We start from the raw sequence: 25,098 nt of genomic DNA on the forward strand, positions 1-25,098 counted from the left end.
GTTTTAAAAATCCCACACCTTTTTATTTCATTTAATAGGGATTTTTTTCAGAATGTGTACTAAAAGTTAAGGATTCACATTTGGTGAATCTTTACCTACTGTTGGAAGCACTGACTGGCCTTACCTTCCTGACATTTCTTTGCTTTTCTTCCCTCCTCCCCACAAATCTCATACCTTCCTTATGACTCTGCAGAGGCAAGAAAATATATTTTGGTTCTTGGCAATGACTAGAAGTCATTTAATGGTCAAAATTATGCAGCTTTGGTCTACCAGAGGGGAAATAGTGTAAAAAAAAAAAAAAAGAAGACTTGTTCTCCATAGCACCTCAGCCAATCAGACAACACCTTTCTTTGACCACACCTACTTGGCCGGCAGGTGCATAAAAAGAAAAAAGAAATGACACTCCAGAGCACTAAGTAACTGCTGAAGAGCTGGGACTTGACTTCTCCCCTTCCCTGAATTCCTGCCACTTCTCTAGTCTACCTTTGGAAATCCACCAGTCATGCTTTTTTGGCATAGCCAACCTGATCATTACTGGCCAAGTCCGGGAGAAATGTATTCTTGTCCTGGGAACAATCTCATAAGGTGAGCAACTTCTTTTTTCACTCCTCTCTTTCCAGCTATGCCAGCAGCCGAGATCTGTAAGAAGAAGTGGGGGTAGCATGCAAGTAAATTAACTTGTTCATGATTGGGTATATGTGAAATAGTTGTATTGATTCAGTTTCCAGGATTTTGTTTATTTCAAGAGAATGCCTGGAAAGCTCACCGCCTATCAGACAGACTATCACAGAAGGTGAAGACTTTGCAATGTTTCTCTCCCTTCCTCTTCCCAGTACCTCATAGGCAGAGCTGTCGTTCTACTCACATAGGATTTGCATGGTGCTATCCTGGATAAAAGGATTTCCCATCCACAAGTTGGTCTCTTCTAAATTTAAAGCCACTTAGACCTGACCATCACTGTTTTTCCCGTTATGTGGTTAAGTGAAGGGAATGCAGTGTTGGTATCAGAGCCAGATCAAGAAAAAAGAAAAACAACACATCTTGTCCGTTTCTCTGGTATAAACTCACATGACGTGACAGATCTTGTTTCGACCATGTTCGCTTTTAACTTTGGGGGACAGGTAGGTAGCTTAAGAATGGCATAGCAGGGAATGTGGGGGCCCATCTATGCTCTGCTCTTGCTTGAGAAGCAGGAGCTGGATGTTGCTCGGAGGCTAATAGGAAGGCCTTTCTTAATTCCGTTCGAATTCCCTGACTGCCATCATTCCTATTATGCAGAGAGCCCCTGTTCTCTGGAATTGCTATTTCACCCCCTCTTTTTCTTCCCTTATCTGTTTTGGATTGCATTGAAGGGCTGTTTTGTTGTGAAAAATAGGGCCTAAGTATTAAAGTATCCTCTTCTACACAAATATTAATCATGCACAAGCCCTTGCAGCCTTTTTAATTTTGACACTCTCGCGCATTACAACTACTCTTCTCCCTTATAAGACCTCCAGCTTCTGTAGCCGAACCTTATTTCACTAGCTCACTTTAATGGCATCTCAAGAGGAAGAGGTGCCATTTGAAGTCCAGAATTGTGGCCATGCACCAAAACATTTGTATATATTAATAAACCATTTCACTTTGAAAGCTGAAGGTCAGAAATCAATTCCAGAAAGCATGAAATGTTTCTGTGAAATACATTAAGTAGATAGTCATCCATTGGCCCAAGGCCACCCTATTATTAGTAATTTGGCTAGCAACATTTACAATAGCCTTTTTATGATGCAGCCTTTTTATATGAAATGGAAAACTGGACTTCTATAGAACACCTGTGGGAACAGGGAAAGAGAATTTTCTCTTTTTACTCCTCCCCTTCAAAATTGTTGCTTGCTACTAATAACTAGTACTGGTATATTTTGTGATAAAGACTAATTATATATTTTACATCAAACAGCATGCGCTTGTAAAATTGATTGTAACAATATCAGTGCAGAACAGAATGTGAAAGAGAACTAATTTTAAAGTAAACAAACCAATGGAGACTCAGCATTCAAATAATGGTTAGTAAGTGCATTATCATTGCATAGTATTACAGGTGTACTTGAAAAATTTTCCCTGGCTTTTACTAAAACTGTAAGATCTGCTGATCCAAAGTAGATGCTAAATAAAGACCCTGACATTTGTGATGTGCTAAAAATTAAGTGTTTCTGAGCGTGTGCCCTGCTGAGGAATTTACAATCAGTGCAGGATTCAGAAGGGAAGATTGTTAACATGAAGCAACCAAGAATTAGAAAGCTGCAGTGAACTACTACCTCCTGCTTATTTGCAAAAGGAAAAAGAAAAAAAAGATGCAAAAATAACAAATAATCTTAGAGAAAGTGCATTTTGTAACTCTTCCTTTCATCGTCCTGCCTTTTAGCTACTACATAGCTATTTACAGCAAGATCTTACAAAAATTACTTGCCTTTTAAAAGGTTCTGAAGACATGGTGTTGTGTCATCATAGTTGGGAAGACAGTGGTGATGTGAAGTCTGTAAGATGGTTGTGTTGATTTACATATGACGTGTAACTTCCTGCTGGTTATCTTTTTTACTTTTAATGGTGGTACTTATTGTGTTTTCTAATGTTTATTGTTTTATAGTCGTTTAATTATATGAACTATCCAGAATCACAAGTAAGATGGGTAGCTACAAAAATTGAACAGTATATTTTGGCAGTAATTTTGTGGCTTCTGAACATATTATGATTCAGAACTTTACTTCAAAAAATCTATCCCTCCCTCCCCCCTCTCACAAATACACAAACACACACAAATAGCCTCTTGGTAAATTCTACTTCCTGAAGTTTTTGTTGGTAAAATTTTGGAATTCTTTGCCATTGCTTGCTTTCCTAGAGCTGAGATGGAGTGACTGACCTCCAGTTGGCTTTGTGCCTAAGACAAGATTACAATTCAACTGTTTCATAGTTGTAGTCTGATGGATTAACCACTACACCAAAGTGACATTCTTTTATCTCTTATCCATATCCTTTTCGCTATTGCAGAGAGCCACTGGCACTGCCATTCTTAAAGCAGGAAGAACCAAACATTTCAACATCAGCTGAGCAGCATTGCCCATCTTTCCAGTATATTCTGTGTGCTGTTACCTCTCCAGCTGTCAAACAACATGAGGAAACTCTCACCTATCTCAACCAAGGTAAGATTTTATAAATCAAAGGAAGTGGTGCAGGAGAGAGAAGAAAAGTGACCAAATTCTACTTAAAACTTCCCCCTAGTGGTAAACATAACACAGTACAGACAAGATTCCACGGCCTATATAACATTGTGACACAAAAATGACTGCACACACACACACACACACACACACACACACACACACACACACACAAACACACACACCACCCAAAGTCTCTACTGTTGGAAGAGAAAGGTAAATTACAGACCTTCCATGAGCTGACAGCTGAACCAGGTAACAATAAGGCTTTCAACTATTTAAATCCTAACACATTGCAAGATTGATTGCCTTTCTAATTAAAAGCTAAAGGTTGCATTTTATCCAGCAGAAGATCTTTTGTTAGAACTGTATACTGTGTTTACACAATATGCTTAATCTGATTACTGAATTAACTCATTGTCAAGGCTTGCACAATATATTTTACCAAAAACTAGCCGCATGGGTTGGGTCTCCACAATGGGTTACTTCTTTTTGGCTGCCTTTAACACTAACACAGCATAGCATTGGTACAAGAATGCAAGTTGTGTTTTAGCAACTGAATTTAGACATATAGAAATAAATTCTACTGAAATAGAGATTATTTTCACAAATGGATGTTTTTAAAATTTTATTGCTTGCTGTGAATATATTTATTCATATAATTCAGTATTTCTCAACCTGAGCAATTTTAAGCTGTGTGAATTTCAATATCCAGAATTCCCTACTGACTTTGAAATCCAGACAGTTGCTTACATTGAGAAACACTTATACAAACAAGGTGGAGCAGATCATTTTAAAAGCAAAATTATAGATGGTCTGTGGAAGTGCGGTTATGGATTGTTATTGGTTGGATTAAGATTAAGATCAATTTAAATGTAAGATTAACAGTAAAATAACTGGAATATTTTTGCTTATATGTGATATGAACTATGCTATCATGCTTGGTGAATTTATGTCTTAGCACAGTCATGGGTTTTTCAAGTATGATTAAGCAAATCATAGATTAGCACCATTTTACAGACCTGTCAAATTGGCGGCCTGCGGCCTGGATTGGTCATATGTGGGCCATGCCCACCCTGGCTCTGCAAAGGCAAAAAATTTCACAATACGTCACATCAAGTGACATGATTGAATTTGACACCCGTGATGTAAGAGCTCAACCCTTAAGACTGCCTCTACTTCAAAACACACCCAGCATTTTAAAATATATATAAACATCAGTCCTAATAAAAGGAAGAAAAAATTATAAACTAATATTCAGCTGTAATGTTTTTAATAGCTTTTGTATTTTTAAATAACAAGCATTTGAAAATGTATTAGAGAACAAACATGGAACATTAAAAGATGATATTTTGGATTTTGGGGCAATGTTTGGCATATTTGGCCAATCTCACATTCCACATGCTGTATTATTATTTTCCAGGGCAATCATATGAAATCCGGATGCTGTGTAATCCCAAAATAGGTGAATTTGCTGAGGGACGGAAGCTGCTGAAGGTAAAGCATAGGATAGGAGAATTGATTGGCATTTTTGAAAATTGAGTCCTCATGAAGCTTCATCCTATAACAAACTATGGAACTCATTCACGCAACATATTACTATTTTTCTAAAAGTTCCAATTCAGTGCCTATGGGTAGAACCCATAATTAATCATGATTTCCCAGAGAAACAATTGTTTTCTTCAGGAACTCTCAGATCTTGAGTACTCCTATCATGATTTGCTTGCAGAGTTTGTCTGAAGAAAATCTTGTTCAATAGATAGTGGACTGAAAATTAATCAGAAGAGAACTTTGTATAGTTCAACCAATTCAGTGTCTTTGAGGCAAAAATCGCAGAGTCCAAAAATTCATTCCCACCACCCCAAAAATCTCTTTGGTGTGATGAGTAGTGCAACCATTAAATCTAATTAAAGCAATCTCACAATAACTTCTCCTATGTGCAGCCTAAAGAAGGACCAGTTGTCTATGACTCAATGCAACACTCTGGTGGTACAAATGGATTTAAAAAATGTTGGCTCTCTCCCTCCCCCTCCCTCCCCCTCCCCCCCTTTCTTGATCAGAGTGTAATCAGGGTAGTCTTCCATGACCGAAGACTGCAATACACGGAACACCAGCAATTAGAGGGATGGAGATGGAACAGGCCAGGTGACCGCATCCTGGATATCGGTAAGGTGTACTTTCAAAGGGGGAGAAGTGGTATTATCTACCTAAATCTCTAACTTGGAATGTGCTTTCATAGAAATCTTCCAAAGATATTGTAATTGTGAGAATGCCTGCTCTGAACAGAGAAAAACGGATTGATCACTTCAGCTCTGCTGTACAGATAACACTTGATTTATGATGACAATTGCTACCAGAATTTTCATTGCTAAGTGAGGTGGATGTTAAGTAAATCATGCCCAGTTTTACATCCCTTTTTACCAATGTTGTTAAGTGAATCTCTACCACACTCCCATTACAAGCTTTTGGGACACAATTCTTGGCTTATCTGCTGTTTCACCACCATCTAATATTTTGTCTTTCCCCATTTTTATGCCTAGTCTGTGCTTGGCTGGCAGAACCTTTCTACTTTAATTTATACTTGCCATCCCCTGCATCCATTACACCGCACAATAGGAGCATTCTAATTAAAAACACACACTTGCTGCCCTTATAAGCACTTAGGTACCCTTTAGTGAGTCAAAAAAGTCAAGATATAGAAATCTGTCCTTTAGTTTTATTTATTGTCTTGGTTTTGCACTTGAAGCTTTATTTGTAAAACAAAAATTTTAAACATAACATGTTTATGGTCCTCTTTCAGATTTGCTCTTTCTTCAGGCTTGTCCTTTATTTTTTTCAAGAAAATATGATCATTAATGCATTTTTTGTTTACAAGAGGCAAAGTCTTCAGGGCAGAGTGGTGACCATCCTGTTGATTTTTATTGACCCTGCAAGACCCTCTCCCCCACTTCCTTCCTTGGAAAGGGAACTGCAGGATTGTCAAGCCAACCATCCCCATGAAAAAGTTGAGAAGCAATTTGGTGTGGGGCAGAAAAGTATCGGAAACACTCTTGATCGAAGTGGGATTTCCATGGTTAACGCCATGCAGCTTCCTCTCCTTACCCTGCCCCGCAGATCCTTCGCTCCCTTTTTATGGTTCTGATAGGTTTTTCCTTTTTCTGGCCTGTTGTAGATATCCCCATGTCTGTGGGCATTCTGGAGCCCCACATGCCCTCCACTTTGCTCAATACTGTGGAATTCCTGTGGGACCCAACTAAGCGCACTTCGGTCTTTGTGCAGGTGGGTAGCAACCTGCTGGTCAGTTGGTTTGTCTTCATCCCTTTGCCCTTTCATTTACTTTTATGAAAACAGGAGTGCAGATTTTACAACAGGCTTAAAAGCAATGAAAGGCCCCTCCCCCCTCCCCCCCACACCAATAATCAGGAAAAAAAAAAGATCCAGTTTGATGTAGTGGTTAAAGTGCTGGTCCAGAAACTAGGGGAATAAGTTCTAGTCCCACCATAGGCATGAAAGCTGGCTGGGTGAGGATTGGGACAGCTGAATTCACCTCGCAGGATTGTTGATGTGGAGAAACTAGGAGGAAGAAGAAATGCTATTTTGTTCACTGCCTTGAGTTACTTATAAAATAAAGGTAATATAAAAATCTTATTAAAAAATAAGAAAAAAGCAGGTTTCCCACAAGACCACACCAATATTGTGATTCAGCTCTTCCTAGTTTTGTTTCCCGCATAATTCTGAAATTGTCACTGCTTTACACAACAAATAAGCCCAAATCATTTTATTATAATATCTGGTATGATGATAGAAATTTGTAGAATACGTATGAAAAAGATGGAGGAGGGGGAATCTGCAACAAAATGGCTCAGCATGGATTGTTCCTCATTTGGGATTTCAGCCATCAGTTCTTCTTTGTTCTAACTCACTAAGTTAGTGAACATTTCATGGTCAATGAGCAGTAGATTATATTAGGGGGTCCTCCACCAATTATCCCCTCACAATTTTTATTATATTCGGACAACCCTGTGACTACCCTACCTGCTAATTTCACTTCCTTGTGTTCAAATGATGTTTTTGCTTCTTAAACAATGACCTTCAAATTGCAAGAATTGATTTGTATAACCCCAGCTTTTATGCACAGGGGATGCAAAATTGGCTTTGAAAAGAAAGGCTGTAGATCAATATCAAAATATCTGCTTTCCACACAAAAGGAACCAGGGTGATACATTAAAAAAATGTTCTACCCCAAAACTGTGCAGATTGCCAATATCAAGATCAACAATATCAGCTACAACAAGCCATCGGTGTTCTCATTCCAGCTGATCACAGGAAATTTCACAAGTTGTTATGAATTTCAAGGCTGCAGAAAATTGATTAGTTGGTGATTGTGTATTACCTCCAGAAAGTTAATTGCCCCTCCACACTAATTATGGGGAACCAATGGTGTGTGAAGGAAAGCATGGTGCCCAGGTCCTTCACTGGCCACTTGGGGACCATCTGCTGGCTAGATATGCTTATGGTCTGATCCAGCAGCATTTTTCCCAATTGAGAGTGGGTTGTCTGTTTCCTCTTTCCTTCTTTGAAACAGGTCCACTGCATTAGTACTGAGTTCACACTTCGCAAGAATGGTGGGGAAAAAGGGGTCCCCTTTCGCATCCAAGTTGACACCTTCAAGCCCAATGAGAAGGGCGAGCACATGGAACACTTGCACTCTGCCAGCTGTCTCATCAAAGTCTTCAAGGTAATGTTGCCTGACTCAGTAGGAGCAAACACGGTGGTTGAAAGTAAAGATTCCTACTACAAGAATACTACAATTCCTGTTCCCTGCCCTGGATACAGTATAATGAAAGCAGGACAGAGTTAAAGAATCATTGCCAAGTTAAAGTGGAGGGTGTCAAACCTTAGGGGATGCCAATGTTATCCCTCCTTCCAAATCATTCTAAAAATGGAAATCTTCACATTGGCCTAAGGGCACCACGTATTCTTCAGCCAGCACTGCTGCCAAGCAGGCTTCTCTGTTTGGAAATGGAATGAGAGCTGAGTTAAAGGCTGATCCATATGCATTTTTGTTGGGTGGTAACAGTCTTGGGCAATACTGTTCATATGTGAACATTGAGGATCTAAGGAGCAGGAAGAATGTTAGATTGTCCAGAAGATAAAACCATCAACAGAGGTTGGTCATATGTTCTATTACTAGTTATCCAACATACATTATTATATGCAGAGAAGTATCATGAGATGCATGATTAGTTGACATGAGTCACGTGTTGCTGAGTATCTGCTATATTTTAAGTGAGGCTGTTTTTTCCCCAGCCCAAAGGAGCAGACCGGAAACAGAAAACAGATAGGGAGAAGATTGAAAAACAGTCCCTCCAGGAGCGGGAGAAGTACCAGCCCTCATATGACAGCACAGTATTGACAGAGGTACTCGTGCTTCTTCTCGCATCCTTTTCTGCTGTCTTGCTAAAGAGTTCTGTGTGATTTAAAAATTTACTTTCATTAGCAGCATAAGGAAGTCAGTCCAAGGATAAGAAGAATCCTAGAATCTAGAATTTATGGGGTTGAAATAAAAGGCAAAAATAACATTTCACAACATTATCTATGTTTATTTCCTAAAACAAGATGGTTCGACGACATCAGCAAGTATTGCTGGCCCTATTGGCAAAAGAAAGCTCAGGACTTTATAGGTTGGAAACATGCGGAAGAGGGCTTCATCCTGCAATGGATACACAATGGCTAAAATGATGATCACACACACACACACACACACACACAGACACACACACACAGACACACAGACACACACACAGAGAGACACACACATACACACACACCTTGGTTTATTTTTAACAATGATTTGTTGAATAAGCTACAATGGCTGAATTCACATATTTCACTAAACCATTAGTTTACACACTATGCAGACTATAATAGCTGGGATTATACAAAAAAATCTGATGCATTCATACCTTTGCTAATGAAGCATGCAGTAAAATGTCACTTGGGATGGTCAATACCAACACGCCAAGCAGCCATGACTTCTCCCACAATATCCTGCTTAATTTCAAAATGATAAACTTGCTTTAAATTCGGCAGTTGCAGAGTGCAAATTCCAGGATCTAACATTTCTTTTCTCCCATCTATTTCTTCCTATGCTTTCCCTTAGTGTGCCCCTTGGCCTGAAGTTTCCAGCAATATCAATAGTCCTCCACCAACTCCTGGTCTTGTCTCTCCACATCCCTTCAAACTTCAGACCCCTGAAAGGTACGCTATGCCGAGCCATCTGTAACGGCATTCCTTCTCTAGTTTGGTCTTGGGATATCTGTAAGCTAAACTGTCTTTGTTGCTCTTTTTGGCAGGGTCTGCTCCTCACCCAGTTATGCCTTGGACAGCTCATCAGAGAGCATGGCAGAGGTAACGAATAGTACATGTAGGCAGGTGGAACTGTTTATGCATAAACTATTCATTTATTAAAATATAATAAATGAAGTTTAAATAAAATCCAGGTGGATCTTTTGGTATTTTGAATTTGTCCAGATCCTGTTCTTCAGTAAACTAAAGCAAATGCTTTCAGAGAAGTTGCATTTTGTGAACCATTCTACTAGTTAACTATGAGATGACTTGATCATTGATGACCTTGCTAATTATCCTGCCTTCCCTGCTTTAGGGCAGAATATTGCAAATTACCAGCAGTAGACTAAAATGATCAGCAGAAATGACTGTCTTTACAAAGACACTAGACTGATGAAGCCACACAATCTACTAATAGGTGATGTCAGCTGGGATTGTCAAAAGTTTGAATAAACTGTCTGTGTTTACTTTGCACTCAAATAAACACAATGTAAGGGTGCCCCCTGGTGGTAACATTTTGTTTCCAGTTAATTTTTAAAAATGGATGAAATTTAGTTTATGAAAGAACATCCAAAATACCCCAAATTGGCAGCTAATTGATGTTTGGCTAATCAACATTTTAATTAAAATGTTAAGCTAAATGGTGTTGCTATTCCCAACATTCATTTATTGGGAAGAGGAACAAACTCATAGGATACCTCATCCACTACCTACAATATATTGTCTTAAATTGTGAATGGGTAACACTTGGTGCTCCCGATGGCTTATTGCTCCAGGGTTATTGCTCCAGATGTGCTGAATCACAATTCCCAACATCATTAAGCCTAGCTTAATTGTAAGTTATACCCAGAACTTCACGTCAGCACCAGGGGTGTTATTCAAATCTTTTAACAACCAGTTCTGTGGGCATGATTTATTTGGTAGATGTAGCTTGGTGGCCATGTTAATGGCTGGGCAGGGCCAACTCAATATCACTCACATCGAGGCACGCATCTTCTCGCCTGGTCTCTCATGACTGTGGGGATGCTGCAATAGTTGTAAGTGTGAAAAAGGGTCATAAGTCACTTTTTTCAATGTCATTGTAACTTTGAATGGTCACTCTACACAAGCAAAGTATCATCAAAGGAGGGGAAAAAAACTCCAGAGAAGTTCCAGAGATAGGAAGTCTAGTCCTGCCAAGAATGTAATAAGGGTTAACGGAAAGACAGTTTCTGTAAGCAACACCAGAATGTTTCCTTCCTGCCTTTCTTACAGGATTAGGCCAGTAATTTCTTCTAACAACCGGTTCTCCGAACTGCTTAGAATGTTAACAACCTTCTAACGAATAGGTGTGAACCTGTAAATCCCACCCCTGGTCAGCACACCAGGCAGACCCCAGGTTCACTATTTCTGCTTTACATTATACACTTCTGCCATAGCCAGTTTTTCCTACTACAATAGACTCCACATATGTAAATGTCAGAAGCTGTAGTTCAATGCATCTGCAGGTTGGTGGTGGCTCCCCAATATTTTGCCTAGAGCACTGAATTTATTGTACATGAAGCTGCTTAAAGCACAGATTTTGAGAATTCCTTTTCATTACTTCTAACTTTTCCAACTGTTACAATAAATGTAAGAAAATTCTGATAGTTTTCATGTGGTTTACAAAATGAAAATCTAAATATTTACCCATGTAATCAGGAGCCATAGCAATGGAGCAAGATATTAGCAGTGGGCAAAATACTTCAAATATCAACTATTCTGAATTTGAAAATGCCTATTTTGAGTTTGAAACAGCTGCTGACCACAAATGAAAGTATTTGTATTGCTTTTGGAAGTATTTTAAGCTAGAAAAAATAGCATGGGTTCTTTTGCACTCAAAGTAACTGTTTCACATTTGAAAGGGGTCTTTATCCCTCAGAATGTGAATTACTTAGCTACCTAATTGATATTGAAGTAAAATACTTTCTACAATTCATGTGACAGCAACACTTACTCTTAATACATGAACCATAATAAAAAAACATATTTCCAGCATGCATTGAAGAATTTCCTAATCCCCATGAATCAGTAATCAACTATAATCATCTGGATTAAGGAGGAGAGGTTTTTAATCAGAGAATATGACTTCTTAGCTAATTTGAGGGCCAACGACTAAAAAAGATGCATTGGAGTTCTGACACTTATTTTTGTGTAGAAAGCATTTATTTAAAATTATTGCATTTGTCAGAGGTTTTTGGAACGAGATGGCTTCTTAATGTATTATATGAACATCATGAAATATGGCTACAGGATTCATAAGGGCTAATTCAGTTCCAGAATAAATTTTCTGCGATCCAATTTGGCCCTGAAAAAAACCCAATAGTCTAGACAAGAGCTTCTACCCTTCCAAAGAATCTGTTATCAGAGAGTTTCTTCTAACCTGTTTTGGTGGACTTGGTTAAAGATGCCTGTTAAATTGTCTGCCTGTTTTCAGACCCTGAGTCCAAGTGCCTCCATTTTGGAAACTCAACAGTGGTTACTCAAAAACAGGTTCTCCAATTATTCCAGGGTTTTTGCCAGCTACACAGGTGAGACTTCTTTTCTTCTCCAGGGTGAAGATGCCAATAAACTCATCCAAGACTGTGTAACCTTGCAATTTTGCATTTTTTCCCCCCAGGCCTGTGCCTTTTATGGCCTCCCAAATCAGACCATGAAATAAACCCCACACACATTTCTTAAGTGAGGGAGAACCTCCCAGTTTTCTCCAGCATTCCGTAAATTAGGAAATATATATCTACTATTCTGTAGAGGATAAAGGAAATACCAAAGCTGAATTTAAATTACAACTTTCTTCTTAGATGTTTCTTCTTCTTTTTTTCTTAAGTTACTCTGCAAGACACCCTATATATTAATCATGCAATAAAATATAATAATGAAGAATGGGCTCTGCCAGTCTCTGATATTGTGAATATGAAAAAAAAGAATTGTAACTACATTGTGCATTGTGATGGATCTGAATATAGCAAAATAAACATTTATCCAATTCTGCCTTGCTCCCTGAAAATGATCAATTATCAGCAAATTTCAAATTCTTTTCTCCCCGCAGGTACTGATTTGCTCAAACTGTCCCGCAATGATCTTGTACAGATCTGTGGAATGGCAGATGGGATTAGACTTTCAAATGCTCTAAAAGCAAGGTATGGAGTTATGAATAAAGGTAGCAAGATTAAAGGAGAAATAAACATTGGGAAAGAATGAAACTATTGTCCTAGGAGACCAAAGAAAGTTCACAAAACAGCCCATGAAGTCACCAAAGGTCAAGCTTGAACTTTTAATATAAACACATGATGAAATGTAAAATCAAATCTAATCCACTCTCAAAATAAGTATATTGTTGTGATTCAATGATTACATGAGAAGAAAACCAGAGCCAAGGCTTAACTATTAGGAAGGACTTCAGATTAGACAAACAAGGAGCTTCCTGACTATTTGAGCTGCCAGCTAGTGAGACAGGCTATATATTTTGGTGAGTCTTCATGCATTAAAGGCCTGGATGGCCTTTAGGAGATAGGTGCCTTTGGTGAGTCTTCATGCATTCAGAGGCTGGATGGCCTTTAGGAGACATGTGCTAGTTTGGGAATCCTGCACTGAGCAATTGTTCTAGATAACCTCCAAGGTATCTTCCTATTCTATATTAATTATTGTTATTTTAAACCTAAATATACCTTCCCATACTGTTTTACAACCTGCTAGCTATATTGAGTTGTCAGTATAACAACTGAATTTTAATTTAATTTATTCAATTCCCTCTTCTCCCCAAATTAATACTTTTTTTAAAAAAAATGGGGAAATTTATAAAAATAGCTTAGGGAGAATAAAGGTAAAAGTTCCCCTCACATATACATGCCAGTCATTCCCGACCCTAGGGGGCGGTGCTCATCTCCGTTACAAAGCCAAAGAGCCAGCGCTGCCCAAAGACATCTCGATGGTCATGTGGCTGGCATGACTAAACGCCAAAGGCACACAGAGCACTGTTACCTTCCCACCAAAGTGGTCCCTATTTTTATACTTACATTTTTACGTGCTTTCGAACTACTAGGCTGGCAGAAGTTGGGACAAGTAGTGGGAGCTCACTCCATTACTTGGTGCTAGGGATTCGAACCGCTGAACTGCCTGCCTTTCTGATCGACAAGCTCAGAGAATAGCCAAATATAAAAGAGGATGGGCTCCTTAATCTGAGAACTGAGAAGAGGGTCAAATTCCATTTTCTTTCAGGCTATTAAACTTTCTTTTTTTTTTGTCCCTGGCCATCCCAAGCTTGCGGTAAAAATATATGTGATACTTGTGAACTTAGAAGTCTAGCTTACTCATACCATTCAGCAACCATATAATTGAGATGTTGGGGGTGTGTGTGTCTGTGGGAGGAGTGGACTAAAAAGTCAAGAAAACAGCCACAACTACGCAACTGAAACCCCAAGCCTTTCATAATTTAGGTAAAAGGGGCAGGACCTCAGTCACATAGATCATTTACTATGTTCTACGTGACTGAGGTCCTTCTTGTTTCACCTGAATTATAAAAGGAAGCGGGGCTTCAGTTGCACAGTTGTGGCTGTTTTCTTGACTTTATTTAGGCTGCTCCTCCCACAAATCCCCTCTCAACACTGCCACCATCAAATGAGTTTCCAGCTGGTGAGAATTTTGTAGCTAATCCTTGAAATCATTTTATCCTGCCAGGTCTTGGTACATCACAGAAAGTGGCCTGACTTCCTTCTGTTTTTCCAGGACTGTGCGCCCTCGTCTCATTCTTTATGTGTCCAAGGAACTAGAAACAAGTGGGAACAATGCTCCCCCAAACCCGGCATCTGGTAAGTCAGAATTATTTCACACATGATTTTGGGTACCTATATGCACCTCCCAGAAAGCAATCCGAACACATCTCCATTGATTGAGGAGGCCTTTTAGCCACACATTCAGTGCTTTGCATTTTTAAAAATATGCAATATTGCGTACTATGTTTATGTTCTGCTTAATATCAGCAGCTTTGAAAAGTGGCATCTATGTAAATTTAAGCAAAACAACAAACCGATCTGGCAAAGCATTGAAACAAGAGGCTCTGGAATTTTCCAGCAACTTACAGCTGTCTTGGAAGACATTTTCCCTATTCACAAAATGGTTCCCAGGCAGGTGTAGCTGGTTGCAAAAACACTAATTTACCCAGAACAAAACTGATCAAAGTCAGTACTCATTGTCCCTTCTCAGCTTTTCTTGCCAGAAGGGCATTGCTCTAAACAAAGCACCAAACCATTTTCTAAGAATGCCTAAGGGAATCATTTAGGGCTTTGAGGCATTCTTGGAAGCAATGAGGATGATGGAAGCTGGTGTTTTACATTGCAGCATGCCAGGTGGTTGCGTTTCTTTTTTCTGGTTTTGATGAAAGAGTCTACAAAACAAATTAAGATGAGGTGGAGTGTGGCAAGCAGCAGGGGAGGAATTTGCAGGCACAATGATGCTCAAGGGAGCTATGCTGCTCTTTTGGGAGATTACAGTCTCTCCTTCACAACTTTTAAGCACCGATCACATAATTGTTGTATAAATCATTTTTTAAAATTGTATTTCTTAAAACTGCACAATATTTCACGCATTGATGTTTCTTTCCCAAAAGTTATATACCAGGAATTATATCTGGAGGAACTGACTGCCACGGAGCTGACTAATAAATTAGCAGAATTGCTTAGCGTCCCAGCCAATCAGGTCCAGCAAGTTTCCAAACAGGGGCCTACAGGAATTCACATCCTTGTTAATGATCAGGTATGGTTCAGACTTATTTTAAGAATGAGCCTTATTCAGCCATACCTCTCCGAAACACAGAAGACTGAATCCTTGTCTCCAAAGATTAAAAGATAGAGATAGGAAGATCACAGTTATTATTCTTGTAATATTCTGACCATGGACTTTCAAGGAGATTAATCTTTGCTTAATGCAACAAGATTCTGGCTGCAAAGATCACTTCAAAGGGCCTAAAGCCCTCATTCACGTCTGCTGATCTTTGTACTTGGAAAGTCCTGGCAGTCCCATAGCATCCCTGTCTCTTTCTTTATCAATAGCATTATGGGAGGATCTTGTGACCAGTCACTATTTATCTATTTCCTTGTTTGCTTATTACATAGTTACCCACCTCATTAAACAAGGTACTCTATTAGGTATTCTTTCATGCTGTTTAGTAGTAAGTTTAGAAGTGGATAAGCTTTTTTTCACATATCTGTATCTCCAGCTTTTTTTCTTGAAAAACTAAGTAGGATTTAATTAGATGTGTTTTGCTATTTATATAAACATGGTAAAGTGGAGATAATAGTTTAATCCCAAATATGATATGGATAAAACCAGCCATTTCTTGCCCTCTGCTGACTTTATTTGTTCAGTCCACAGCATCTTTTGTGAGTTCTGCCAGCATTTAACTTTGGCTGAAACCAATGAATTGGACTCTTCTTCTTCCATAAAGTAATTTCAGCAGTTGAGAATGGATTATGGCCAAATATGCTTGAAAGGACATATTATAAACAGGCATTGCTTGATTGGGGAATCCAGATCAGATCACAGTTTCAGCTACTGCATTTTCCTAGATTTCAGATTGTGAAAATTTAGAACAATATCCACATGACACATCTTCCTCATGCTCTCATGCGTCCTTCCAAAACCTATAGTCAACATATCTAGAAAACACTAGGTTCAATGACATTTCCATAGAATTAACACACACAATCCAACCTAAAATTTGCTCCAAATGAAGTGAATTAGCTGTGGACAGAAGCGGGAAGAGAAGTTAATTGTAATCTTTCTCAGCCAAACAGCCTTTTCAAATTGTCTTCTCAATAGATACTGAATTTCTGAAAGGGGTTATTGGTCTAATCTTGCCTTCTCCAATTTGGCTTCATGATGGCATGAAATTCTGGGAACTGCAAACACAACACATATACCTTCTTGCATTAATTCCATTTGCTTTGCATTTTAAAACAGTTAACAACTGTAGACTCAAGCTTTATCACCATGCATACAGATGTAGATGGAAGAATTCTGGGTAGCTCAAAATCCATGTGCATGTGTAATGAGTTATTAGTCATTAAAAAAAAATTCAATTTTATTTTGGGGAAAAAATTCTTATGGACCAAAACAGCTATCAGTGATTTTTATAGATTATTTTCAGTTAAAATAATGCCAACCATCCAGAAAGACAAACCAGTAAAAATATCCCTGCTTTGCTGCAGATTTCTGAAAAAAAAAAAAAGTATTTCCTTGCCTAAAGCCACTTCATCACTTCTTGACAGAAATGAGATCTGAGTTGGAGACTTCCTAATTGGCACGCACCATGGATTATTATTATTTACCTTACCACAATTGGCAGAGGTCACGCAACGTGCTAAGTCACAAGAACCAATTTCATGTAATATGGAAGCCATATTATGAACTAGTGAAACAATCACTTTGCTACTCCCCTTTTTCCTGAACCCTGGAAATCCCAATTTTGGAGGGTTGATGAACACACTTGAGAACATGCGGAATCTCTCTAAACTGACAGCCATGGAGGTGGCTGGCTGGGAGCAGACAGAGCGTTCCTTCATTATAATTGGGGACTCTGCCATTGACTAAGAAGATTATCTCTTTCTCCTTTCTCTTTCTTTCTTTCTTTCTTTCTTTCTTTCTTTCTTTCTTTCTTTCTTTCTTTCTTTCTTTCTTTCTTTCTTTCTTTCTTTCTTTCTTTCTTTCTTTCTTTCTTTCTTTCTCTCTCTCTTTCTTTCTTTCTTTCTTTCCCTCCCTCCCTCCCTCCCTTCCTTCCTTCCCTTCCTTTCCTATGGAAAGAATGCATTCCCAAAGGAAGCATTTAGATTGCAACTAACCATTATTTTTATATGTAAAGAAAATTTATGGGACAAATTACTTACTTTGGAAAATAGGCTCAAGATTCAGAAGGGTCTTGACAGGCTTAAGCATTGGACTCTAACAAGATGCAGTTCAGTGGCAAGAAAAGTAAGGCCCTGTGCTTAGACAGGAAAAACAAGGTGCTGAGGTACAGGATTTGCAGTACTTGCTCAATAGTAGTAACTATGAAAGGGATTTAAGTATTCTGGTGGGCCAACACTTAAGTATAAGTCAGGAGTGTGCCATAGCTGTCAAAAAGCCAATGCCTCAAGAGAGGGATAGCATCAAGAACACAGGAAATGGTAGCACCATGAGTGAGGCCATATTTGGAATACTGCATTCAGTTCTAGTCACCATGTTACAACAAAGATACTGAGGCCCTAGAAAGCGTGCAGTGAAGAACAACAAAGATGATAAGGAGTCTGGAACAATGGTGGAATTAAATTTTTTTTTACTACCTGTTCTGTGGGCATGGCTTGGTGGGCATGGCAGCAGAAGGATACTGTAAAATCTCCAGTCAAAGGTGGTATTTGCCGGTTCTCCAAACTACTCAACATTTCCACTACTGGTTCTCCAGAACTGGTCAGAACCTGCTGAATACCACCTCTGGTCTGGAAGCTAAATCATATAATGAATGCCTGAGGAAACTTTGTCTAACGAAAGGCTTATGGGAGACCGGACAGAAGTTTTCCAATACTTGAAGAGCTGTCACAAGAAAGAGAGGATCAATTTATTCTCAACAACAGCTGAGGCAGGACAAGAAAAAATAGGTGGAACCTTGTCAGAGGAAGATCCAACCTGGAAATAAGGAGGAATTTCCTGACAATGAGAACGATTAATCAGAGTTGTGGGTGCTCCACCACTGGAGATTTCAAGAAAAGATTGAGCAACCATTTTTCTGGGATGATATAAGGATTCCTGCCTTGAGCAGAGGGTTAGACTAGGAGAACTCTAATGTTCTAGCCCCGTGATTTTAACTTTGGGTACCCAAACTATTTTTGGACAAAATAACGAGACTGTAGGTGTTTTGCTCTGCAACAAACCAGTTTCCTGTCTTCTTTTGTAATTAAAAGATTAAAACCACAAAAAGGCAAGATGGGTCTAAACCTGTCTTAGACTCTGAGAGGTAATTATAGCATATGCACAGTATTGTAGTAGACAGATGCCATGCCGGAGACCTTCACAAACCAAATTTGGTATCTTTGCTCTAAATAAAAAATGCAAGTTTTGGTCACTCAGCAGTTCAAAACCACTTTGCTTAAGCTAAGAAGCACTTTACTTTGCACAATCCATTTGGAGGATTCTTATATAACAGCATTTCAGACAAACTAAAATACGTTTCTATTAAGTTCCCCACCCCACCTTCAAGAGCCTTTTACAGCCCATCTATTTCTTTGTACACATATACACACACCTCCCCTATTGATACTGCCACTGGCTTTTATATGTCTTAACAATCTCCCTTTACCCCATCACCATCTGTAGCTGAGCTCCCCATCTTCCCATCTCCGGTAAATCAGACTGGAGTTTTTTTTTAAGCAGACATTTAGGAGTCTAGCCAAGAACTAACCTTTCACTGTTCTCTCCTGGTTATCACAGATGGTCAGAAATCTTCCAGATGAATCCTGTTTCATAGCAGCTGTAACAAAAGGTAGGTAGATCTGCCTGTGAATAGAAGCAGAGTTCTGGCTTCTTCAGGACTGATAAGATTTATTGAAGCCTGAGTGTGTGTAGACAAAAAAAACCCCATCATTCAATTTTGGATATATATTCTCAGTTGCCAAAATGTCCAAGACACCGTGGACCCAAATTTCTACTCCAGAAATGTGCTTTTTGTTTACAAGACTGAAACAGTGTAGAAGAGGTCCCTTCTTCATTTCACGGACCTCACCCTCTTCAACTCTGTTCTAGGAGGTTCATGAGGATATAAAGAGGAGGAATTAGTGAAAATTATTACAGGTAGTCGACTTACAACAGTTCATTTAGTGATCATTCGAAATACAACAGCACTGAAAAACGGCTTGTGATCGTTTTTCACATTTGCAACTGTTGCATATCCCTGTGGTTATGTGATCAAAATTTAGACACTTGACAGCTGGCTCATATTTATGACAGTTGCAGTGTTCCAGGGTCATGTGATCTTCTGACAAAGTCAAGGTTCACTTAAAAATCATGTTATTAACCTAACTGCGGCGATTCATTTAGTGTGTGTCAATAAAGATCATAAAATGGGTCAAACCTCACTTAGTCTAAGTCTCACTTAGCAACAGAAATTTTGGGATCAATTGTGATCATAAATTGAGGATTATCTGTATTCCCTCTAATACACACTGTAATACATCCCACCAGAGGAACAGAAACCAGGAGGTAGTACCATGTTTCTCCAACAATACGACCTCCCCCAACAGGAAGACCCAGCATGTTTTCTAGGCATAAAATGAAATTAAGCCCCTCCCCCCAAATTTAGGCCTATTTTAAAACATGCAAAATGGGGGGAAAGGGGGGGACTTGCCATTAGGAGCACCCCGTGGGCAGCAATTCCTCACCACCAGCTGCTCCTAATGGGCGATCATGGCAGAGTGCGGAGAGCTCCCTACTCCTGCCAAGCACCTTTGTGGCAGACCCAAGACCTTCAGCGCCCGCCGCTGTTGATTTCCCTTCTGCCCATGCCGCCACCGCGTTTGGAGCTGCCACTTCCATGTTTGGAGCACCACTGCTGTTTGGAGCACTGCTGCCGTTTGGAGCTGCCGCTTCCGTGTTTAGAACCCCACCGCTGTTTGGAGCACTGCCACTGTTTGGAGCTGCCATGTCCGCATTTGGAGCTGCCGCTTCCGCATTTGGAGCACTGCTGCTGTTTGGAGCACCACCGCCATTCAGAACACCGCCACTCCAAACACGGCGGCAGCTCCAAACGCGGAAGTGGCAGCTCCAAACATGGTGGCGGTGCTCCGAATGGCGGCGGCATTCCAAATGGCAGTGGCACTCCAAACATGGAAGTGGCAGCTCCAAACGTGGTGGGATGGTCAGAAGGGAAAGCAACAGCGGCAGGTGCCAAAGGACTTGGATTTGCAGCAAAGGTGTTTGGTGGGAGTAGGGAGCTCTCTGCGCTTCGCCATGATCACCCGTTAGGAGCGGTTGGTGGCGAGGCTGCCCGTGGGGCGCTCTAGATGAGGATGCAAGGGGGGGGGAATTAAGTCACCCCCCAAAAGACGGCCTGTTTTTTCGGGGCTCAAAAAAATATAAGACCCGGCCTTATTTTATGAGAAACACGGTAATATCACCTGGCACTTCACCTTCTTGGGGGCTGTATAATTTTCCCCACTTCCCTCTCCCACCCTACCCCAGTATTACAGAACAGGATTCAAGCAGTGACCAGACTAAACCTGCTTAGGATTCCTGGGATTTACTGAATTTTCTGTCCTTACTGCTTTGCAATGTGTCACTACATAAAACAAGGCGTTTCTTTAAGTCAGCAGGAGAATATTGCACATAGAGTGGTAGGCAGCCAAGTCCTGAAAAAAGTATTATACCTATCCAATTAAGTATGTAAGGCACAGCAAATTCATTTAATATTGCAGCATAAATATTCCCTTAGAGGTTTTTGAAGACTACTCAAAATGTCCCTTTGAAGCAATCTATTTGATTTCCCTCCCACTAATAAGCTATAAAAGCAGACCCCATGCTTACCCAATACTGGCCCATCCTAAGAAAGGATGAAAACTCCGTTTTTAGGAACTACTTAAAAATTGACTTGGTTTTGTCTTGTCTTATGTGTCACTACAGTACAGAATGCAGAAGGCTACCATTTAGTTCTAAAATAGACTAGGACCTCCTTGACGGTGTGCTGCTGGCCTGCAAGAAGATGGGGAGCTGAAAGGCGCAAAAGCAGGCGCAATAAGAATATTAATAGCAATACTCCACAAGTTGACTCTACACCAAATAACTCAAGGCTGACATCATCTGTTATGTATTTTAGCAACAGGAAGTACTGAAATAAACTACAAGGATTTTTCCGGTATTTGTTTGCAAAAAGAAAGTGGCAACCATGTCACCTCACTTACATAGACTCCAAAGAATGATGTATATTATCAACTGATTATCTAATATGTTGCAAGCAAAATGACTATTTGCATAATTATCTGTTTCTAATATTATTTGCGCAAGTCCACATTTTCTGTTAGGAGGAAGATGTTATCAGACTTACATTTGCTGTAGTGATGAAACCTGATAAAATGCTTTTAAGAGAATGAACAAATGGGTAGCTGATCCTTTACAAGGGCAATAATTCTCCATTGCAAGAGGGATGGGAACTATCACAGACTAATTTTGCTGTATGGGAAAGCAAGCTACAGTCAAAAATATTTCTGTATGGGAAATGCTTATCCTCCAGTCAAATTTGCAAATACTTTTAAAAAACCCATGTTTTTTGGTTGGGTCCTTTCCACAACTAATGGTTGCAGCATCTGTGATGAAGGTGAACAGCCATGCTCACTGCACAGATGGCGCATCAGTCAATTACCTGGAATTGTAGAGAATGCTGCAGGGCCATCTACTTTTGCCAATTTCTTTCTCTATAAAAATAATCAAGCAATGCAGAGCTTTGCTTTTCAAGTGTTCATTAATGATTAGTTCAGTGTGATAATGCCAGAAAATGTTAGGTTGTAAAAGAAACCACTTTAGCTTTTGCTGCTCATCCTTCCCTCAACCCAAAAGCAGATTTGTCTGTGCACTCCTTTGTGTTGCAATGTTGTCAGTGTAGCTTTCTTTCATTTTGACATTGGATAGTTTCAGTGGGAGAAGTGCCAACTGTTTTTGTCGGCTTCTACTGGAAAAATAGAGTTAGATATTGATGTTTCTTGGTGGAGAAATCCAAAGAGTTAAGATAAGATACATCAGACTATGTAACAATCTTCCATAAATATGAAATTATTATATATTCTAACCACCAGGGTAGGTAAAGACACTTCTTCAAACATTTGATGAGTTGTTTTTACATTTATAAAATATAGATTATGGGATATTGGTTGCCAACTTTTGTCAGCATTTTAATTTAAAAAGCCAAATATTGAAATGATTGGATTATCCTCAAATAGTTTAGATAGCACTCATTCATTTGCTTATCTATGAATAACCACTAGTGACCTAAACCAGCAGTCGCCAACTCGTGGGCCACTGCCCACTGGTGGGCCGCAAGAAAATTTTAGTGGGAGACAGAGAAATCTCACCCCCAGAGCACCCCCCAAAGCAATTAATCCAGGCTGTGCCACCCACATGGCCCGCGGGAACCTTCCCCGCTCACTCACTCCTTACACAGCAAACTTGCCTGCTAAATTGTTATTTTTCTGACCATCAGGTGTTCTGCTGTGCTGGGAGATTTAGATTAGCTAGGAAGTAGGAAATGGTTGGATTTCTTGCTTTCTAGTTAGTCTTTAGATCTTTGGCTCTGCTTTTAAGCACAGCTGAATCTCCCTTAGGACTGAAGTTTCTATTATTCAGTGCAGACTCATGGCAAGCAAATTTTATGTGACAGACTGAGCTAGCCAATGGCAGACAGATCACTCAATGAATCTGTGATTCTGTGAGCAACTCAATCTGCCTGCCTACTTTGCCTGATTTGGGGTAAAAGTTGCTCTTTTTTATATATCAAAAATTCAGTATTTATATAAATATTTATAATATTCACATACCAGCTATGCCCAGTACCAAGCCACACCCACAAATTAGGCCACGCCTACAGATCCGGTTAGTGGTCCCTGGGATTTAAAATTATCAGTTTTGTGGTCTCCGAGTTCCAAAAGGTTGGTGACCCCTGACCTAAACAGTCCTGACTTTTGAGTAAATGTGTACAGAATCTTGCTATTAAATAATCTATCAAAAAAGAAGTGTCTGTAAACCATTAGATCTTAAGTCTTTTCATAAGAAACATTTCTGGATTCATATGGCTTAAACTATGATTTCAATTAGTATTAACTGCAGTCTTTTTTTTTAAAAAAATCTATTTTTATTTGGATATTGCTGTTATTTGTCTAAATCTTTTTATATTAAAACATGACTGTATCTTACTGCCATCTGTTACCAGCTGGGTGGGTGGGGGGGGGGGTTGGTAATGATTTCTAAATCCTGCACAGTAGGAAAGCAGCAGCCTAATTATAAAGTAATCAAGAGTGCCTATTTTTATACCAGATAAACATAATGTATTAATGCAAACACATATGAAGTGCTAAGTCAATAGCACAAAGCACGCCTATCCTTTTGAACAGTGATCCAGTTTGTGATGTGTAACTTCTGTGTTTAAAAAAAAATCTTGCCTTTCCTATACAAAGGAAATCCCATTTAAACTTGAACATTCAGAAATTTGACCTTAATATTTTAATCAGTTCCCAGATATTGATGAAAGCTTTAACCTACATTACAATTTACCAACTCAAAGCTTTCTTCATATACCATACTCCTAAAGTCTGTTTTGTTGTACAGGATATGAGGAAAACAGACTTGTTTCAGGTAGGTATTGATTGGTAAATTTACTGTTGCTGACAAATCTTGCTAGCAATATTGTACAATACAGTAAATCTAGATCTGTCCTTTGTAAAGTGGGGAAAAACCTACAATTACTCAAGGGGAATTATTTGGAACATGTAAACTTATTGCCTTTTAATTATGGTATGTCAATTGTCCATCTTCATACACTATTTTTGGTCTGTTCCTTTTATGTTGTAGTAGATGGATTTGTTATGGAAAGCATTTGACATGCCACAGACCTAGTATTAATTTCAAAAAAGAGTTAATACTTATAATATAGTATACCATTGATTTTAGAATTCCAGTTAAATAGGTTGTGCTCTGAACAGAATTTCTTGTCCGTTAACTGTGCATCCAAATCTTAATTCTGGAAGACAGTTTGAAGAACACTTAAATTACTCAATCTGTTCCTCCAAATCTCTTCTTGGAAAAGTTTTTTTTTTTCTAATGGTGACAAAATACCAACTAGATAAAATTTTTGCAACAAGTTTCCTACACTATGAACTTGATCAAGGTTATATTATTATAAAATAGAAACACATTGATCCATGTGCATATTTTGGTTGAGTAAATTGGCATTATTACATCTACAACAGTTTTCAGGAGCAATGAATAGATTCCATGTTCTTGAAATATTCTGATTTCTCTATAGCCTATATTTAAGGGACTAAATGGCAAGATTTCATCCTGTATGCCTAATATATTTGTTAAAGATGAGAATTATGTTCCATATATCCAAAGTAGCTTTTTCACATTAAGCAAAGTATCAAGTTGTATAAATGCATTCTTAAAATTCAGAAACAGATACTGTATAGTTCCAGACTAAAATGTTCAATAAAATGTTTATTTAATTAAAAAGTGCTTGTGTGAGTGCTTTGACACTGGTTTCCTAAAGGAATTCATGGAATTGCATTATATTGTTAGGTTCTAAATATATTTGGTATATAAATTTCAAATACCCAACCTTTGGACAATCCCTAGGGGTTCTTTTATGTATGGGTCCTTTTTCAGACTTCAATGCTGTTATTCCAGTAATTCTTCATCTTAAACCGATTCAGCTAATTGTCCCTATCCATACTTGTAGATAGATTATAAGCTTTCTGACAGAAAGAAAGCAATAAGTGAGGGAAAGTTGGGGAAACAGTGTGAAATACCCAAACAA

General features: G+C 39.0%; 1 protein-coding gene across 1 annotated transcript; it reads left to right on the plus strand.

Annotated features, from left to right (window-relative positions):
• The first annotated feature begins 401 nt into the window (after positions 1–401).
• Positions 402–24,789, plus strand: LOC113447392 (transcription factor CP2-like protein 1). Its single transcript, XM_026717569.2, has 15 exons — positions 402–585; positions 3,025–3,176; positions 4,618–4,691; positions 5,255–5,360; positions 6,367–6,473; positions 7,780–7,932; positions 8,505–8,615; positions 9,358–9,455; positions 9,551–9,605; positions 11,998–12,091; positions 12,610–12,700; positions 14,286–14,368; positions 15,166–15,311; positions 19,017–19,068; positions 21,201–24,789. Exons 1-15 carry the CDS (start codon positions 503–505, stop codon positions 21,236–21,238), a joined length of 1,443 nt encoding a protein of 480 aa, XP_026573354.2. The 5' UTR covers positions 402–502; the 3' UTR covers positions 21,239–24,789.
• The last annotated feature ends 309 nt before the right edge of the window (positions 24,790–25,098 follow it).

This window comes from Pseudonaja textilis, chromosome Z (assembly GCF_049901715.1).
Source record: "Pseudonaja textilis isolate UNSWEBS1 chromosome Z, rPseTex1.2, whole genome shotgun sequence".
Taxonomy (NCBI): domain Eukaryota; kingdom Metazoa; phylum Chordata; class Lepidosauria; order Squamata; family Elapidae; genus Pseudonaja; species Pseudonaja textilis.

What these genes read in the sequence shown, in the direction of transcription:
- LOC113447392 (XM_026717569.2), top strand. Translation starts at nt 503, where the DNA reads ATGCTTTTTTGGCATAGCCAACCTGATCATTACTGGCCAAGTCCGGGA. An exon ending in GTCTCATCAAAGTCTTCAAG is followed by an intron (nt 7,933 to 8,504) that starts GTAATGTTGCCT and finishes TTTTTTCCCCAG; the next exon opens with CCCAAAGGAGCAGACCGGAA. An exon ending in CATAGCAGCTGTAACAAAAG is followed by an intron (nt 19,069 to 21,200) that starts GTAGGTAGATCT and finishes GTGTCACTACAG; the next exon opens with TACAGAATGCAGAAGGCTAC.